The 21110-nt window shown below is 40.1% G+C and overlaps 1 protein-coding gene across 5 annotated transcripts in view; it reads right to left on the reverse strand.

Annotated features, from left to right (window-relative positions):
- The window catches only part of CTTNBP2 (cortactin binding protein 2), a 167944-nt gene that overhangs the window by 24456 nt on the left and 122378 nt on the right, over nucleotides 1-21110 (reverse strand). For all 5 annotated transcript variants that reach the window (XM_053926409.2, XM_053926408.2, XM_053926407.2 and 2 more), the window contains 4 exons: nucleotides 13625-13711; nucleotides 13441-13540; nucleotides 3487-3639; nucleotides 3142-3329 (listed from right to left, as the gene is read on the reverse strand). In XM_053926409.2, coding sequence (XP_053782384.1) covers nucleotides 3142-3329; nucleotides 3487-3639; nucleotides 13441-13540; nucleotides 13625-13711 — 528 coding nt within the window. The remainder of the gene's footprint in view (nucleotides 1-3141; nucleotides 3330-3486; nucleotides 3640-13440; nucleotides 13541-13624; nucleotides 13712-21110) is intronic.

The following is a 21110-nucleotide window of genomic DNA, read 5'->3' on the forward strand; positions in this document are numbered from 1 at the left end:
GGCACCTGACGTCATGAGGTTGTGGGCTGATGCCAGCAAAACATACCTTGTGACATTTGGTATGGTGAGGGGAGAATGCCTCTTTTTGTGAAGCAGCTAGTGGTGGGGTATTGTGTGATTTACAGCTTAAAATACTGTGCTCATCCAAATGGTCCCATTGTGCAGGAATACATTTTTAAAAATCATGCTAAATCAAAATTTTATTTCAAATCTACCTTGACACTCAACTACTCACTGAATTTAAGATTATTAAATTAAATAGTCATGTACTAGATTTTGTTAGCCTTAAGCTAATTTGTTATTTGGGAGAATATATAATTTTTTTTAATATTCAGAAAAACCACTAAAAGTTATTATTACTCTTGAAAATGTATGAAAAGAGGCTCTGGTCAAGATGGCAGAGAAAGTAAATATACTCACCTCCTTCCATGACCATATCAAAATTACAACTAAACTGTAGAACAACAATCATTTAGAATGCCTGAAGATTGGTTGAACAGAACTCCTGTAACTAAGGATATACAGAAGAAGCCACTTAAGAGACTTGTAGGAGGGGTGGAGACATAGAATGGGCTGGTCCAACACTCATGTGTAGTGGATAAAATTCGGAGGGCTATCTCAGCTGTGGAGGTCCTGCCTGAGGAGAGAGGGTTCCCAGCTACATACCAGGCTCCCTAATCCTGGGTTCCAGTGTTAGGAAGAGAAGTCCTCATGATTTCTGGCTGTGAAAACTAGATTATGGCTGAGACAAAGGGCTGCTGGAGTCTCAGGTGTTCCTTTTAAACAGCCTGAACATGGACTTACCTGCTGACAGACACACTTGCTCTAAGCTCCAGTTGGTAGGGCAGAAGCTCAAAAGGTACCAGGGACATACAAGGAGGAACTGAATTGTCTGGCTTTAGCACAAGGGTTGGAGGGGCCGCTTTCTCCCAGACAGAAGTGCTGGCAGAGGCCGTTGTTTCTTTGCTGAGTCCTCCCCCTACATGCAGGTAGCTTACCTGAGTCTCCATCAATATGGCTACCACTGTTCGCCTGCCTTGGTGATTCCCAGAGACCCCACTCACCCAACTAGTAAGCCCACCCAAGTGATTTTCAGTGGCTTTTTCATATATATGGCCTGTCTTGGATCATCCTCTGGTCTTTCCTAAAATCTCTCAAAGGTTCACAAACCCCAAACAAGTAGCATCTGGCCTTCACATGCTGCATACCTCTCACTAAGCAATCCCCAGCCAAGCATTAGTGGTAGCTGGCCTCAATTCACAGCTTAGCTCTCTCAGGCACCTCCAAGCCCAGAAAAAGTGGCAACCATTTTCAAATCAACTCATAGCTCATACCAAGTGGCCCTGGGGAAGGGAACAAGCAGTGGCTGACCTTGGCCTGAACCAGAGGTCCTGCCAAGAGGCTCCAGAACTAACATATCAGGTGGCCAGCTATAGATCACCAGAGCAGCACCCAACCACCCCCACAAACAATACTTCCAAAGGGCAGACTTGGCAGACACTTGACCTCTGCAGAAGCAAATCCTGCTCTGTAGGGCCACCGCCTGCATAATAGCTCCTCCACTGTAGTCAAGGCCAGTTCCCACTACCAATCAGCCTAAGGGTCAATCCCTCCCAAAGATGTGCAGACAGCAGTCAAGGCTCAACAACAACAGGAAGACACACACAACCCACCTGGAGCACCCAGCTCAGGTGACCAGGGGGACTATGCCACTGGGCCCCGCAAGACACCTAATACCAAGACCGAGAGATATAGCAGCTCTACCCAATTCATAGAAACAAACACAGGGAGGCAGTAAAAATGAGGAGACAAAGAAACATGTCCCAAATAAAAGAACAGAACAAAACTCCAAAAAAAGAACTTAACAAAATGGAGCTAAGCAATCTATTAGATATGGAAGTCAAAACACTGGTTATAAGGATGCTGGATGACTAAGTGAGAATGCCATCAAAGTGACAGGAAACATAAACATGGACATAGAAAACATAAAAAAGAACTAATCAGACATGAAGAATACAATAACTGAACTAAAGAATACATTAGAGGGAATCAACAGTAGATTAGATGAAGCAGGGGATTAAATCAGCAATTTGGGAGAGAAGGTAGCAGGAAAAACGAATCAGAACAGCAAAAAAAAAAAAAGAAGAAGAATCTTAAAAAATGAGGATAGTTTAAAGGGCCTCTAAGACAACTTCAAGCGTAACAACATTCACATTATAGGAGTATCAGAAGGCAAAGAGAGAGAAAGGGATTGAAAACTATTTGAACAGACAACGATGGAAAACTTCCCTAACCCGATGAAGGAAATACAAGCCCAGGTTTTAGAGTTCCAAACACGATGAACCCAAAGAGGCCCACACCAAGACATATCATAACTGAAATGCTACAGTTTAAAGACAAAGAAAGAATCTTAAAAGCAGTAAGAGAAAAGTAGTTGGTTATCTACAAGGGAGCTCCCATGAGTGTCAGCTGATTTCTCAACAGAAACTTTGCAGGCCAGAAGGTATTGGTATAAAATATTCACAGTGATGAATAGCAAGTACTTACAACCAAGATTACTCTACGCAGCAAACTGATCATTTAGAGTTGAAGAATAGATATGTATGGTGCCAGGTAGGTACTAGATTTATTGGGGTAATCAATTTCTAAGTTTTGTAAGTGTCTATGTTGTACACTTAAAATTAATATATTATTGTGTGTCAACTGTAATTGAAAAATAAAACATTATTTTAAAAAAGAAAATGTACCAAAAGATAGAGTTCTAATTTTTCATGTGACCTTTTAATATTACTGTAGCCAGTTTAACAGTCATATATTAAAAGTAGCTTGAGTGGGTGGATAATGATGTGAAGACCTCATGGTAGCATTGGCTTCTCCTTAAGAAGAGTGATTAATTTTACAATCTAGTCTTCTACAGCATCTAGAGCTTGGTTAGTTAATATGGTAAAATCTATTTGCTTTTAGATAACTTAATATAGTCCAGAAACTGTTATGGATTTTATATGCCTTATCTTATTTAATCCTTGAATATTCAAATATTGCACTTGCCGAGGCCACAAAGTTAGTAAATGGTAGAACTAAACCCAGGTTTCCTGACACCAAATGCCCTCTCCTAAAAAGCTGTAGCTCTGGGCTGGTTACCTTAGTCACAACTTTCCTTCTTAAGGACCTCTGCAGCAGGCCCTGCATGGGCTCGCTGTCCCACCGCAGCTGCACCCAGCGGAAATGCTGCTGCACCAGCAAGTCAGAGCCCTGGAGACAGGCCTTCGCAACGGTCCCCATCAGAAAGCAGTTCTCATGGAAGTAGTAACACTCTGACGTTCCATTTCCTAAAACGAGCCATGTTATAGGACAAATGCAAATTAAAATAAGTCAAAGAAAGAAGAACGTGAAGTATATATAGCATGTACTCTGGGGACAGAAAGAGTAGAATGATCACATAGGAGCTTGCTTCTCAGCAAGGTCTTGTCTCACCTCAATCATTACCTTTTTGAAAAGTACAGGGGCTTTCTGTGCTGCGATTTTCCAGAGGTGCCAAGAAGTCCCCCAAGAACTCTGACAATGAAGATTTTTCCAAATCCTCTAAGATGATGATGATTTTCTTATTAACAGGAGTTTGTTTCACTGGGATCAGACAACCTGTGGTCAGAAATGAGATTAAGTGATTCAAGCTTTTACAACAATCTACATGAACTGGCAAACATTACAAAGTCTGAGGACATAAAGTGGTGGCAAAGATGTGACATAACAAGAATGCTCTTAAGCTGTTGAGGGAGTATAGGACTCTGGCAAACAGGCTGGCAGTATTTAATACAGTTGAAGACATACACACACAACCATCCCATACTAGTTCCCCAACAGATCCCAATCAGAATCAACCCAACTGTCCACCAGCAATGCAACGGATAAATAAATAGGAATATATTCAGGCAAGGGATATGAAAGTGAACAAGTAACCAGAGCAACAACACAAAGGATTATCACAACAAAGTAAGGCACAAAACACAAAAGATATGTACAATATGACTTCATCATATTAAGTTTGAACATGGCCAACATTACACATATAATTTAAAGATTAATATATTGGTAGTAAAACTATAAATAAAAGCAAAGAAATGATTACCACAAAAGACAGATTAATGGTTATCTGCAGAAGGAAGGGTTTGGGGACCTAGACAGGAGCCTGTGGGCACATTTTGGAAGCTGGGAATATTCTATTACTTGGTCTGATCAGTAGTTAAAGGGTTATTTTATTTTAAATTCATTGATCTGTAAATATGTAGGTAGTATATATTTTATAGGTGTATACTTCACAATATAAAAGGTCAAACTCCTTATATGACCTTTAAATTGCACATATATAATAAAATATTCATAAAATTAGGGAGATAAGACCTCAGAGAGATAAACAGACCCTTCCTTTCATTTTACAGGTCTCAGAGAGGTTACTGTGATGTGACTAGGGTTTTAGAACAGTGGTAACAAGGACTAAAATCTCTAGGACTTGAGAGTCTTGTTTTAGTGGTCCTCTCACTAAAGATAGGGAGACTGTATTGAATACCAAACTCAAATAAGAAAGAAAGTATATGGAAAGTTACAGAAAACAAATACATCAGTGGACAAAACATACTTGAAACAGTGCCTCAAACCTACCAAGCACTCAACTGTTAATCATATTGTAGTTAAAATGCATATAGTATTTTTCACTTCCTCTATACTGATAAATTAATACAAAAATTAAAGTCACTTTTTAATTGTTTAGAAGTCTAATGGCCCCCAGTCTTAGCCAATTTAACCTTGAGAAAAAGATCAGTTTAAAATGCTTGAGTAATTTTGTCAAATATTCCACTTTTCTCAAATACTCCTAATAGTGTATTATATACTCCCTTCCTCGTTACTATAGACACGATGCATTCTCACTTTCAAAAGAACTCCTTGAACATGGTATATGAATCTGTTCTGAGACTGAAAAAGCTTTTCTGGATGCTGTGAAGCTTTAAAAATTAGAAGGCTAGAAACACTAACACCTGCCTCTCAATTTAGTTGTATTTGTGGGGGCCACTACAGTAGTGCCTCGTGTGTGCTGGATCCCCTTCAACGCAGTTATTCAGTAAAAAGTGTTAAAATACTATGAGTCTTGGTATTCAAATGTTCACTCAGGAATCACTGATTATGGAAGTATAATAAGTCTATAGTTTGTTAAAACAACAATGATAAACTAACCAACCAATAATAAAAAATAGACCAGGTTGGATGGTTTATGTATATGCATTTCTGTAACTAAGCACTGAAGTATTGGGAACTGCCCTGCCTGGTTTCAGAGCTGTAACCCCCATGACTAAGGCTGAGTGAAAGACCTTGAGACCCTAAGCCACTAAGGAGATAAAGCTTATCTCCCTGGCAGGAGCACCGCCTCTGCCCATTTTACTTCACCCTGCCTGGCCCTCAGTACATGACCAGTTAGCCAATGATGGGTAAGATTCCTCAAGGGAAGGATGACCTAAGACAGGCATGGTCACAAGGGGGCCCTCAGGGAAGGACGTAGGGGGCTATGGAGAAAGGAGGTGATGGACCCTTGCCCCTTGGCTTTGACATAGCCTGAGTCCTCATTCTGTCTGCAAGAAGTCTCCTAATGTCTTGGCTTCCTTACTTCCCCTGCTCCACCTAAGCCTGAAACAATGCTGGAAGTGGGTACGGCGCTGTGCTGGAAAGGGTGGGTTTCCCTGAGCGATCAGGCCTAAGAAAGAATGCATAAAATCATGTGAAACCTGCTTTGCTAATATGCTCAATTTAAATGATAAGGGTCCAAGCCTGAGATGAGTTTGTTTACCCAAAGTTTTATGGTCCTTTAGCTATCTGACCCTGACTCAGAATAAGTTCTCAGAGTTCTTTGAATGTTATCTATTTGATCATTACTGCCTGACAGTGACTGATGAGCTTTCCATATATGCCCTGTATTCCTATGCAAAATAAGTCAATAAAAGCCTGTTAAGGCAAGGGTCAGGGCACTCTCCCCTTGAGAGAGTGGCTGTGCCATCCCTTTTCCTCCACAGGACTTGGTAGTCCATGTGAATTTGTCTCATCTCAGCCACAACGCCACGGACACTGCTTGCCTATGACCGTGTCACTAAAGGTCTCCAATTTTCCTTGATTTGTGTTAAGTGCCTGGCTAGTTCCTAGGGCCCTAAAGCTTCTGTATCCAGCCAGAATCTCTCTAGGAACATGTAACTACATTTCAACAAATGTTTACCCAGTGCCCCTTCACTGTGCTATATCATATTGGAGATGACTAATTCTAACTGGGGGATGTGGCATTTTAAACTGGACGTATTATAAGGAATGGCATCCCAATAGGTGGAGAGGTTAGGAGAAGGCTTACTAAGTATATGAAATGGCATAGGCAGAGAATGGAGGCTGAGCAGGACTGTCCTGGAACAGCTGCAGAGTGGCATGTCAGTGACCTCCAAGTTGATAGCTCCCTCCAGTCAAGACTGGTTGGGAGCATGTTGTGGCAACACACTGGTGCACTGGGATCAAGTAGCCAGAGCTGGGGCAGCTGCACGGCAGGCTGTGTCCCCTCCAGGGCTGCACAGTGTCATCACCTGGGGTCCGTCCTCCAGAGGCTCTGATTTAACTGGTCTGTGCTGGGCCTGAGCACTGTGTGCAGCCAGGGGTGGGAACGGCTGCTATGATCACAACCCAACTACAAATGAAAAGTGGAAGACCCAGAATGTCACGTTGGGAAAAAGAAACTACCAGCTCTGGGAATCAGTGGACCTCTTTAAGGAGGAAGATAAAAAGGATTTGACTACTGCTTTGAGATCTCACTTTGATGTGAAGAACTCATTGGAGAGGATAGAAACAGGAGAACACCCCTACAAGCTTTTATTGCTGAAAGCAGGAGGCAATGGGCACCTCATCGAGGGCCAAGGCAGAGAATGCAAAGGTGTCTTGAGAGACAGTCAGTAAGCCTTGGGGGCGGTTATCTTGAGAGAGGGCTGGGGAGGAAATCTTAGTGAGACTGGAGTTCCCACCCGAGGAGAGGTTGTGCAGGAAATGGAGGTGAGGCACAACAAGAGCAAGAGTGTACTTGGGGGCGGGGTGTGGGGTGCTAGTTTATATCTCAGGCCTGATGTGCCTGATGAGCGAGACAGCCCCTCTGAGATGTCCAGCAGGTGGTAGAATGTGAGGATGGGAGCAATGAGGGAGGATTCAGGATGCGAGCAGTGAGGGAGGATTCAGGATGCAAGGCCCTGCCAGGACAAGGCTCTGAGAGTCCAGATGAGGAGCAAGGGGTAAGCCCTGGAAGAGCCTCCTGTATGTAATGCAGTATCCAGGAAGGTGAACTCAGTCACGTACATGCTAATGAGCACACTCTCCTCATGTTATTACAGTAATTCCATCTTAATTACTTCTAAAAAGGTAAGTTTTCTCAAAAATTCAAAGAACTATTTTAAAATACTAATCTAGGGTTAATTTTTTTTTTACTACTTACTGTCACATGTAACTTTAAAAAATATCTGTCTGACTAACCTAATTCCATACCTTACACTGAGACAAATTTTGACCCAGCTCTAGTACATGTTCTCACTCTTCTTACCATATAGCAGAGGCAGGGGACATGGCTGTCTCTCAAAAAAGGCAATATGGAAAGGGAGACCTGGTTTTAAATGGTTTTAAAATAAACAAAGAATAACTCTTGCTAGTATAAGTGTTGTTACTTTTTTTGAAGTGTTCTGTTGTTCTGTCTTTTCTTCACTGGTACAATTTTTAATCTCCATATAAATTTTAAATTCTTAAAACTAATTATTTAAAATACATTTGCTATTCTTCCTTATGTTTTTTGCTTGCACACTTTATTTATTCATTCTCTGTTCACTGGCTTTCTTCTACAGATTTGTAGAGAGAAACAAAGGTTATATATGTGCTTTGCACAGTGGAAGATAAAATTCAACATTCTAACCTCAGCCCAATCCAAATAGTTTAAATCTCTTTCATGAGAGAAAATAAAATTAAACACCAGGAGGAAGCATAGAATGCCTTATGAATAAGTATATTCCTCACTTGTAGTAATGTAATTTGATCAATTTAATTTCTTGTTTAATAAAGCAAGAGAGTAACTGATAGATAATTGTTATCCCCTGATTATTCTAAAAGCTTGAGTGGAACGGCTTAGGAATACCTTTTCTTCTCTACTCTCCAGTCAAGAGGTAGACTCTCTATCTACCTCTTGACCAAAAGAACATCCCTGCACTGCACTTTCTGCACTATAGAACACGCCATACCATCGACAGATCTGACCCTCTTTTTCCCTCGAGATTCTCCAGCCCTCTCTGAAGCATTTGGTGTCCCCATCTACAGGACTTACAGTCTGCGTTCTCCAGGACCTCTTCACTGGTCACAGTCAATAGCAATGGATGCTACTGAGAAAATGATGGTGATGGTGGAGTGAGTTTTAGGAGATAAGGGTAGACAGCAGCAAGAGTAAGGTCAAAGGCCAGACCATAATGTTCTTGACATAACATTCAGAGAACTCTACATTTTATTCTAGAACCACTGCAGTATAATAGCAGGAACTATTATGAGCAGTTTTGTCTTCTGGACTGAGCCCTGTGGAAGCCCATGCAGGGAGGGGAGTCCAGAACAAACAAGAAGGGTTAGTGTTGAGGCCTCCTTAGGTTCTAAGCAAGAAATGAGAGTTGGTAGGGGGAATGTAGAGTAGGAGGTAGAAATGAAAGATAGGAAGCAGATTCCACAGAACTCAGAACTGACTAGAAATGGGAAATAAAGCAAACTGAGGAATGGATGATAATACTCAGGTAGCTAAGTTGGACAAACGCATTCAAGGTCTTAGCAGATGAACTACGTATTTGTGTCTTAGCATTGTTATTAAAAAAGGGAGATATTTGATGCTTATAAATGACTTATCTTTTACTTACCGATAATAATTACTTATTATCTCCAAATACAGAACAAAAATCCTTTCATATTCGGAGATGACACACCATTTCCTACATAAGAAAGTAGAGTGGAGATTTGGGGGGCCTCAGTCTACTGCTTAAAAACTTCATTTTTCATGCATTGTACAGCATGGTGACTATACCCAGTAATGTGATATTGTATATTTGAAAGATGCTAAGAAAGTAGATCTTAAAAGTTCTCATCACAAGAAAAAAATTTTTAAATTATGTATGGTGATAGGTGTCAACTAGACTTACTGTGGTGATCATTTTGCAATATACACAAATATTGAATCATCGTGTTGTATACATGAAATTAATGTTACATATCAATTATATTTCAATTAAAAATAAAATTTAAAATATACTTAATTTTTCAAATCTAATTAACTCTGTATCTCTATGCCCTATCGACTCCTCCCTTATCAGCCCTTGCACTCTCTAATCTTATTTCTTGCTGCCTCCACTCCATGCAAGTTCTTCTACTTGCTGACACCTGAATATGACTAGCATTTCTTTTTTCTTTTCCCATTCTATTTCCTGTATAAAACTCACCCATTTGTTCAACATATAATCATTGGCAATCAGTGTGCAAGGTAAATTAAAAATAAAGCTACACATTACTAGCCTTCAAGGAGCTCATCATATAACATGTGTTTGGGCCAATGCAAAAGCCCAAATAATATCCTCACTGCCTTGACCTATAGTGAGGTGGGAAACAGAGGTTTAAACAAAGTCTACTGCTGTTCATTAAAGGGAATTGTCATATTGGGAGGAATCAGAGAGACCTTCATTTGAGGTGTCCTTAGATCATTTTAACAGGGACTTTTCCTGTCATAGGTCATATCTATTTTAATCAGTACTATATATCATACTTTGTGTAGTACCTGCCATGTGGGAGTGTGTGTTGGGGGTAAGAGGACTGTGTGTTCACGTTAAAATTCTATGTGAAAACCTCAGCATGAACAAACACATGAACAGTAGAAAGAAACAAAGAACATGTAAGAAATAAACACCATATTTTGCTGGAACATAGGCATCTATTAAAATAAAAGTCAGATATTCTAAAGAAGACTTACAAATGGGCAACGGGTACGTGAAAACTCAACATTACTAACCTTCAGAAAAATGCAAATCAAAATCACAATGAGCTATCACCTCATGCTTGTCAGAATAGCTATTATCAAAAAAGAAGAGATAAGTCTTGGCAAGGACGTGGACAAAAGGGAACCATTGTATACTGTTGGTGGGAATTTGTGCAGCTACAATGGAAAACAGTGTGGAGAGTCCACAAAAATTTCAAAATATAACTACAATATGATCCACAATTTAGGTATATATCCCAAAAAGATGAAATCAGGATGTTAAAGAGATGTCTGCTCCCACTTATTCACTGCAGCATCATTTACAATAGCCAAGATAAGGAAACAACTTAAGTGTTAAACAAATGAATAGATAAAGAAAATGTCATTACACACACACACACACAATGGAATATTATCTAGCCATAGGAAAGAAGAAGAAAGTCCTGCCATTTGTGACAATGTGGATAGACCTTGAGGGCATTATGCTAAGTGAGGTAAGTCAGGCAGAGAAAAGCAAATACTGTATGATAACCCATGTATGGAATCTGAAAAAGCCCAACTCATAGAAACAGAAAGAGTAGAATGGTGGTTGGTGGCACCTGAGGGGACTGGAAAAATGGGGAGGTATTGATCAAAGGATAAAACTTTCAATTATAAAATGAATAAATTTTGAGGATCTAATATACAGAATGACTATGGTTAACAATCTGTTATTATACATATGAAAGTTGCTAAAATATGTTCTCACCAAAAAAGAAATGGTAATTATGTGAGGTGATGATCGCAATTGCTTTGCAATGTACAAGTGTATCAAATCAACACACTGTACCCAATAATCCTACACAATGTTATATCTAGATAAAAAATAAATAAGGGTCAAATAAGCAAATCAGATGAATGAATGTCCTTGGACAGAAGGTCTTGAATGGCATCAACTTAATTCAGTGGGTAATGGAGGGATGTGAGGAACAGGAACCACAGAAAACTTTTCATCAGGGGGTGGCCTCTGAGGGGCATTCAGAGAGAAGCAGCAACAGACAGAGCAGCGACTTACAGGAAAGCAGACAGAAAATAGGAAAAGGGGGCAGAAAGTAAGGTGGTGCCAATGGGGATGGAGGAAAATGCACACAGAGACCAACTTGGCAGGACATAACCGTGGATTGTCTACGGGACAGGGGTGATGCATCCATGAATGAGAGGACCTTGAGGTTCTATGTCAGCCTCATATTGCTTTAAAAATTGAAATCGTTGACAATACTGAAAGGACAAAATCCTAAATTTTCACATAAATTCCTAAATTTCTCGCTTCTTCCTAAAAGTTGCAAGACCTCAGGACACCGAATCTACACTTTTGCCAGTAACAAGCTGCTGGAGCTGAGAGCTACCTGCAAGGCAGATGGAGACGTGCCTCCTCCCTCCAGCCCTGTCCAGCCTGGTTCATCTGTTAATGTGGCTTGTTGGCACCAAGCCTGTGAATAAGACCTGAGTTTCTAGTATGAGGGACCAAAAGTCTTGTGCCACTAACCAAATTTGGAAATCAGTAACAGGAGCTCTTTATAAGATTTTCCCCATAGATTTAGAAATGTGAGTCATCCATCTTAGGTCACCTCATGACCTAATTCACTGCTCATCTATGTTCTTAGCTCTCTAGGCTTAAGTGGAATTCAGTCTGCAGTTGCTATCAATCTAATAAGGAGAGAAAAAATATTTTAGCTTCTTACTTTGAGATGAAAAAAGACAAAGCCGAAATATGTAGGGGCATTTGTTATATAACTAAGAGGGAAACACAAATTTTGGCACAGGTGTTTTTAAGGAGCAGTGGCTAGCAGTGATTCAGGTTGTGTTCAGGAGTCAGATGCTTGGGTTTGAGTCTTCTTCTTAGCTGCAGGACCTTTATGCAAAGTACTTAACCTCTCTCTCTTTTTTTTTTGAAGATTTTATTTATTTCTAGAGAGAGGGGAAGGGAGCAGAAAGAGAGGGAGAGAGACATCAATGTGTGGTTGCTTCTCATGTGCCCCCCAACTGGGGACCTGGCCCGCAACTTGAGTATGTGCCCTGGCTGGGAATTGAACTAGCAACCCTTTGATTCACAGGCTGGTACTCAATACACTGAGCCACACAAGCCAGGGCCAAAGTACTTAACTTCTTATCTCAAGAGTTTCATGTTTATAAATCAGGGTGTTTAGAATAAGGCCTACTAGAGTAAGAGCTTGATAAATTTTAGCTATTATTAATAACATCTTCAGAGGAAACAGTTTTCTGTAGCTAACATTCACTACTTTCTGGCCAAAGGCTACCCTGGGTACTCCAGCAACATTCAGATTCCAGTGGGATTTTCCTGTATCTAAAGTGTGCTTCTAGGAATCCTCAGTCCATTCCCAAATCTGCCTCTTAATTTTATTTCTTGATTTAGGAACTATTGGTCATTTCCTTCTTCCTAAGCCTGGTTAACAGCTGCCCTAACCACAAGACAGTACACCTGATCACAGCTCTAAAGATGACAAGCATCCCTCCCTTCAAAAGGGAGATTTGAATTTGGTTTTCAAACCATCCTTCATGTATCTTGCAACTGCCTCCCCCTTCACCTGCTCCCCAGGGCTCTCTGTGGCTTTTATTCTGTGGAGACTGGAGTCTGCTTCATTTCAGTTTTGTGTCATAGTCACTGCTATTCTATGCAGGGCTATGCTAATTCCACCTGTGGTGAAGCTTGTGGTCTTAAGCTCTGAGACCTTAAATGTAAAATTCATGAAAATGTTATAATGTTATAGTACTAATAAACACATTTAGTCTTGGTTCTGCTACTGTGTAGTTGTGGCAAGTTATTGATGTTCTCTGTGCCTATTTTCCCACCTTTGAAAGAGAGATAATTATATCTACTTGCATAGTGTTGTCAGAGAGATTAAATGCATGCAATATGTTTAGCAAAGTGCCAGTCAATACCGTACTGAAGGAGATGTGGAGAAAGTAGTTCAATAATAAAAATTATCATAACCAATCTCTCTCTCATTATCACTGTGCAATTCTAAACAGCATCAGTGATGCAATACTCAGTCCCACCAGGGTAGACTGCTCCCACCACTTCCTCCTTGGTATACTCTGGTGCCAGTAATACAGTAGGCTCACAACAGATGAGTTATAAAAAAAGATAAAAAAAGAAGAAATAAGTACAATGATGTAAAATAAGTACAATGATGTATATAAGTTTTTTACAATTGTTGATGTGTAATTTTTTGCAAATATTCACCTGAGTTCCTAACTTTCACGCCATAGTTGTTGAATAATTGAAAAGTTGATTTAAATGTATTTCCAAGCAACAAGTTTATTGCCTTTAATGGCATCACTGAAGAGCATGCCTTTGGTTATCACAATTCAGTTTGCTGAAATGGTCTTACCGCTACTGATGAACAGGTCTACCAGCTGTTCCTTAGAGAAACCAGCATCCACTTTGGCTCTCACTATTTCACAGGAGAATCCTGCAGCCATTTGCTTGTGCTGTGATAAAGAAGCATTCTGGTTAGTTCTGCACGTATTTGAGTTTTCAAAAAAAAAAGGAGAGGGTATGCGAGTAATTAATACCTTCATGCAGAGTGCAAGCTGATGTACTATGTAGTCCTGCAAGCTTCCTTCTGGGCCATGGAAAATGACAGTATGATATTGCTCAACCTATTAATAAACCAAGAAGAGAATTTAGGTGAAAATTCTAAGTTCAGAAGAGAAAAAGGTGGTACACAAGTGTGAAATTCCCATTCTGATTGTCCTTAGCCTTTCAAAGGATTAAAAGTAATATTTTAATTAATAAGCTTTATTCATTGAACATGTCATGTTTTTTACTTCCATGTGAAACACTGGAAAATATTATATTTATATATTTATATGTATTTTGTATAGTGCTTATATATTTAAAGCAAGAGATGGTATTTTATGAAAAAGCCTACTCCTTGCTGTATTATCTACAGCTTCAGTTCAGTATGTTAGCTGGGAACAGTGTTCCTAGCATATTTTGTTCCTTGCAGATGTTCTGTGATATTTTTTCTTTATTACCACTTGTAGATCTTTAGTTTGAGTCTTCCCAATGCTTATTTTACTTTTCAGTGATAAAACAGCAATGAATTTCAATAAGAAACTTTTGAAAAATACAAAGAAACATGAAGAAGCAGAGAAATCACTAAAGTAACCACTGTATTTCCTTCTAGCTTTTTTCTTTGCAAAACTGATGTATTTATATGTTTTTAAAAATATGTGAGCGTTATCTATTTACAGCTGTTGTACATCAGAGAACATCTTTGACTTTTTATGTGAAAAATATCTTGATGAGCATCAAAAATTCTTTGATAAACCAACGGTGTCCAAACTGGCCCATGGGTCACATGTAACTCAGGATGGCTATGAATGTGGCCCAACACAAAGTCATAAATTTACTTGAAACATTATGAGGGTTTTTTTTGTGGTTACACGTCACAATGTATTTAATGTGTAGCCTAAGATAACTCTTCTTCCAGTGTGGCTCAGAAACACAAAAAGGTTGGACACCCCTGATAGTATCCTGTTCTGAATTCAGTGTTTCAAAGAAATTTAGGTAGAGACTGATCACTTGTACTTTGTAAAAAAAAAAAAAATCTCCTACCTGGATGCCTATAGGATTTAAAAAAAAATATTTATCTTCACATATAAGGATATTTCATCTGAGAACATGTAGAGATGTAGCATATGTTGGGATGGAAAGCCAATGTCCTTCTATGTAGGGCAAAGACAGCGATGTTTGGAGCAAAATGTGGAGGGGAGGTCATTTTCCACTGCCATCACCCCAGAGCTGAGCTCCCACTCCCAACCCACATGCTTGGGAGAGGCTTTCTTCTTGGAAATGACTTTCAGAAAAGGACGTGCATAGGTAAAGTGCCAACCTAACTGGTATAGTTAGAGGTAGCTCATGTACACAGATTGAGCCACTCAAACTTAGAGAAATATTAAACATGAAAGGGTCTGTTTTCTCTTTATAATTTGGAATGGGACAATGTAAGTATACACTTATGTATGTACCTTTGTGCTGTTGTTGCTCTATTGTGCTCTGATGAGGCTACCCCTTGAGATCATAAGGGAAAACCACACCTTTGAGGGTGTGTGAGGTGACTTCTATGAAGACAGTGAGTTTGCCTGATTTGTCATTACAGGAGGAGGCATATTCTGGGATATGAAGGGAGGGCTTGAGGGAAAGCCCTTAGCGTGAAAGAGGGAACTCCTTCCTATCTGGGGTCTCTAAGGAGACCAAGACATGCTTAGAGGAACTCCTGAAAGTAGAGAAAAATGAGGCTTGACTACCAGGTCTCAGACCATGAGCTAAGGAGAAAGTGGTCCTTTAGGGGACTCCTTATGTTGTTGGACTTGGGACTGGTTTTAGGCTCTGCAAGACAACATCTGGTAGCCAGCAGCGGTTTTCTCTGGGTTTGAATACTATTCCGCTACTGCTAACCCTTCAATAGAAAAGGAAGTGGCTGGATTCACACTGGGACTAAGGCAGCCAACAGGGAAAGTGGTACGCCTGGAGGAAACACAACAGTGGTTGTAGCTGCCCAAGAAACGTCAGCATCCTAAAGCCACAGGATGAACTTGGCAGTGGTTGGTCTGGGCTGTTTTCTGTGGTAGGGGGTCTGTAAGCCAAGCAATGATAGACCTGCCAGCGATGAGCAAGACATGGACAGGGACTCCCCCACAGACATGTGAGACAGGATATCCTAGCAAGCTCAGCTGAGGTTCTGCTTCTAAGGAGTGAGGTTATGGAGCCACCAAACTGCAGAGGTAAATTATTACTAAAAATAATTTTTAAAGAATAATCTGTTCTCATTTGTACCTATGAGATGGGGAAGCTTGGGGGATAAATTCTACCTATAAAAAAAAAAAGTAACCCAAATTTGTCTACTTATGGCCTCTCTCTCCCCATTTTAAATGGAACATGGTAAATCCTGTAGATATGCATGGCCAGACCTCTTTTTTGGCTCAGACAATTTTCCTCCCATTATGTTTTTGGTAATTTCTCCTTTTCTAGTTCTACTAGTTCTAACCTATCATCCTATGTTAGAGTAGGCCGCTAGTTAGATATTAACAAGGAAAGAGGGAGCAAAAAACCCAAAACCATCCAAGTGGGTAAATAGTCTTATAGTCACGATGGGGAGGGGGGCAGTAAATGACATAGTTCCACCAGCTCAACAGGCCTGGGACAAACCACAGGCATCCTGAGAGGAGAGAGAAAGGGGCAGAGGGAATTGTCCATTATTAGCTCCTGTGCAGACCTGTACACAAGTCTCCTTGAAGTGACCTTTCCTCAATTATACCGATTATAATAAATTAGCATTGCGTTTTTGATACCCCCCATCCCCCATTGTGGGCAAACCTAGAGATTTGTGGGTAGGAGCCAAAGTGGTAGGACCCTATCCTAAAGAAAACAGGACAAGATTGGATAGCTAAAAATAAGCCTGCTCTTTTTAGGGACGGGATAATTCTAAATAAACTCACTCTTCTCCCAGCCCACCAGAACAAAAGGATAATAATCCCAAAGGATCCGAGCAGTTGCTCTTTGAGCTTACCTGCTCTCTCCCCTGAGAGTGTACTTTTGCTTTAAGGGGCATTTGCTCTTTCAGCCTGCTCACTCTCTCTCCCCCTCTGAGTGTACTTTCACTTTAATAAATCTAGCCAGTGCCATTTGAACCCCTCTTGTGTGTGTGTGTCTCTGAATTCTTTCCCGTAACACCTTGAAGAACCTTCTCCATCTGGTGACATTATCATGCTTATGTTCCCTTTCCGTGCTCTGCGAGGACATCTATCATCATCATAACTCTGTCCTCCTACATTCTGGGAGAGCTCAAGTTACACTTTTGACAGCACAGACTATTCCCTATCTCACTTCTGTTCTTTATTGTCTCAAATAGAGTTTAATGAAACCATTCCATTTTTAATTGTTGTCATAATTCCTTACCTTATCCACCACCTTTCCAACACTTTTCCTTTTAATCTGCACTCTACCATGGCTTTATTGTCCTGCTTTCATAGTCTATCTCCTTGCATTCTCTACAGAATAAACGTAAGTTTCCACTTTTTTCTAGTAATTTTTAAGGTGTGCTTTTCTTCTGAGTTTTGAAAATGATTAACTCTGCTCTTCTTCTGCAGTATTCTTCCTAAGTAATGTTAACTTGTCATTAGTATTTATGTACGTGTGAAATCACTGGAAGAATTCTGCAGTAAAGCAGGATGGGGGACTAGGACAGGCTTCATTTGGTGTCCACTAATTTTTTTGGCTGAATTCCTGCCTTAGGTCATTGGGTGGGTAGTGGGCTGGTGTCTATAGTTTATAGCTAAATTCTAGGATCCAGGGCTAGCTGCAGTGGACTGAACTCTTGCTGTTCACCGTGGCAGACAAATGCGTGAAATAAAACTGCAGCCCCAGGGAGCAGGATACGGCTACATCCACCGCACTGACAGTGTTTATCTAATACACTATCCAGATGTGGCACAGTCTCCCCAAGCCCACCGACTTCCTGCCAGGTATTCCCAGGAGCTTCCACCTCTGAATGAATGTGAAAGGACCTGTACTGACAGAAGGTAAAGGAGAATATCATGGCAGTGCAGAAAGCAGAGACTATGAAGTCAGTCAAGGTTATATGTCCATTTTCTAACCAATGTAAAGCTTGCCTTTTTAAATATTGGTAAGATAATAATAGTGTAGTAGGCAGTGAGAGAGGCATGAGCAGAGCAAGGGCGATAGGCCAGGTACAAAAGGTCACCCAGGGTGCAAAGCCCTGGGTACCTAGCAAATGGACAATTGTAGGGTGGGACCTCACTGCCAGGGTGACCTTTCCTCCCCTAGCACATCACTGGTCATGTGGTTTAGACTCTGCTGACCTTTCATATTGCTGGTCATGTAGTTTGAGCACTCCTTGGCATTTCCTCCTCTGGGATGTCACTAGTTCTGTGATAGACCCCCTTACAGGAGGAAAAAGGGGACCAGAGAATAGCCTCACACAATTCCCATAAAAACCCTTCCACAGTCACTCCCTTAAGCATTAAGCCCTAGAGATAATAATCTAGGACTCAGTTGTCTTTCAGCTCTAGGCCCCAAAAATCAGCAAGGCCAGGTGTGGGTGACACCATGGCTGACATCAGGACCCCCTGCCCTGGTGCCAACCAGTCAGCAGAGACCATGACTCTGAAAGGACACACCTAGGAAGCTGATGAATATTCTATTAAGATCCTTCCCTGAGACCTCCAGATAAAAGATAAAAACCCTCGAGACTAACAACTCAGCATAGCACTGTCTGTCTCTCTCGAACACCCATGCCTTTCTCCACCCTTTTCCCCCAGGGGGCACTCTCTCTCTTCCTGGAGTATGCCTGTGCCTTCTGCCCTCTCTGCCCCCCAGGTGCATTCTCTCTACTTTCTTTCTCTGAAGTTCCAAGGGCCCTTCTTTTGCCTGTGTAACTTGTTTCCTGAGCCCATGCAGCCCAGCTGGCTCACTTCTTCCATGGCTTACTCCTTCTACCTCTGTGACTTTCTACATAAATTTGCTTGTATTTGAGTCTTGGCTCTGAGTTCTTTCTTAGCCAGAACTCAAGTACTGAAGCTGATGAAACAAGGTCCAATTGTGGGTAACAGTCTGATGCCTTTTTGCTGCCAACAGTAGAAGGGTATTAAAAAGTGTTTTCCTACCTAATTTCTAGTTGGCCTCAAATAAGTAGGCCTGACACTCTCTTGCCCCTATAAAGGGAGTAGAAAGTTTTTCTAGATTATCATCAAAAAGAGAACTCAGTTCTATTTTTCTGTTATTGTGAGGTTTTATCACTTTTCAAAAATATTTCAGTGGGAAATACATTAGGTACTGCAAGCCAGGTGCAACTTTAAACCATAAGTCCTGAGCTCTCCAAGTTAATTTCAAACTGCCATGACTTATTGGGTAGAAATTCTCTCACAAAGAATGGATTGTTTCACAACAGTGAAATTGAATATAGAATTTCAAGATTTACTGAACATTCTACCTCTGAGATTTTCAAGTAGCATTGTTATTTAATCTTTTCTCACTTTTGAGAACAAGAGTGCTCTCTATTCATTACAGCTATCCTGTCAAACAGCCTGTACTTTTCTTAAGATCAATTTTGAAATCATATTAATAGCAAGAGACCCAGCTTTGCAGATAAGCTGTCTTCAATTTCAATACCTCATTTGTTCTCAGATTGTAGGCGTCTTTCAAAATGTAGGTATGAAACATTCAATGTAAAATTTCATTGAAAAGGCTGTTCACTAGCAGTAAGCATTTTGTATTCTCATAGACTATTATCCTTTCTGGAAAAGGGTAAACTACAAATAAGTGAACAAAATAAGTAAATAGAGAGAAAAACAACTGCATGCATTCCAATAGTAAGTTTCTCCTCACTCAGGCATTATCAAATTTTGTCAATGTTATTTTGTTCTATTTGGTCAATGATATGGTTGTGTTGGTTACCATTTAAGTTATGAACCAAAAACTTTAATTGCTGGGACCCTATTACTCTACTGAGACTGGTGCAAACATGCAAAGCTATGCCAAGAACATATAGTTAGCTATTCTAGCATTACCATTTACATTTCTCTAAATACCAAGATCTGAGGTATAACAATTATACATGCTATGTGCTTCCACCAGAGGGCTCTAAAGATAGGTAGTTAGGTAGATGGACAGAAAGACAGGCAAGCAAGCAGACAGATTTTTTAGGGTGAGAGGTAAATATTTTAATTGTATTAAAAGGAGATTTGTTCTTTGAAAAAGAAAATCAAAGTTAACTTCTAAAAAGGTGAACTGTAGTTGTCAGAATTATCCCCTAAGTGCATGCTTACAGTGTAACATTTTTGCTTATTAGTGAAGGAACTTGGGCCTTATCACCACAATTGGTACCAATCCCTTTTATTCTTGTGTCTTCACAGCCTATTCAGGAAGCTGTTACCACATGTCAATTAGTGCTTTGTGAGGCAAATGAATTCTGGATTAAATAGAACAATGACCTCAACAAAGGCCCATCCATCCCTTTAATTTTTCCCTGCATAGTGTTTTTTCTGCAGAAATGTAGTTTACAAGAGGAGCTCTGGTCTCCACTATGGTCAATGTGGCAAGTGTAATGTGGTTTCAGACTTGAGGCATTATCTCAGAATTGTGGCAATAAACTTCACCTTTTATTTGGAGTTTTATTTGTCAGAGTCTGAGGAAAAGCTTCTATAGTATTGAGACAGTTTCAGGCCAGGCTGTGGTAAGATGCTGAACTCAAAAAAGAATGAAAAATAGAAGGTCTTTACCAAGCCAATGAAATCAGGATAGCTAGGGCTTAACATGTCGTGGTTTATAGCTAGAACTTTCACATTGACCTCTTCTGGCACTTGGTTTTAAAGAAACAATTTATATATGACTTCAGAGCCACAAATGACAGTTACTATCAATTTATTCATATAAAATCTCCCAAATATATTTGCACATCCAGCATGGGAAATACACAAAACTAGAGTCCTTCTTGTTCGAGAAGGTTTTAACCATTTGCTGAGGTCCCTCTTAATAGAATAGGTATAAGAGAATAAAACTGAAGAGAAATTACAGTTCACAAATGGAAACACACATTTTCTATTTTTAAAAATTACCCCATTGAAACTGTAAAAGCCAAGTTCAGACTTGGTTACTAATTTCAAATAAAGCTAGGCCATCATTTATTAACATAAATATACTAACTTGGGTATTATAGTTATTTAAGGAAAAAGGACTGATGGACAACAGTGTGGTGACTACTGGGGGGAAGGGGATTTAAAGGGACTAAATGTAATGGAAAACTATAATAAAGATTATATGAAAAGATAAAAATACAAAACTCTGGACATCTTAACCATAACCCTCCTTTGTACCTAGGCTCTAGCACTCATGAACTCTTCCTGCTCCAGACTTCTTCTGTACTGACACCAGCGCAACTGGCTAGAATCTTCTTTCACTACAACCATGGGAGCCTAAGGATTCACTGGTATTGGAGCCACCTTTTCCTCATACCAGGAAACTGGCCTCCTCCTT

This window comes from Desmodus rotundus, chromosome 6 (genome assembly GCF_022682495.2).
Source record: "Desmodus rotundus isolate HL8 chromosome 6, HLdesRot8A.1, whole genome shotgun sequence".
Lineage (NCBI taxonomy): Eukaryota > Metazoa > Chordata > Mammalia > Chiroptera > Phyllostomidae > Desmodus > Desmodus rotundus.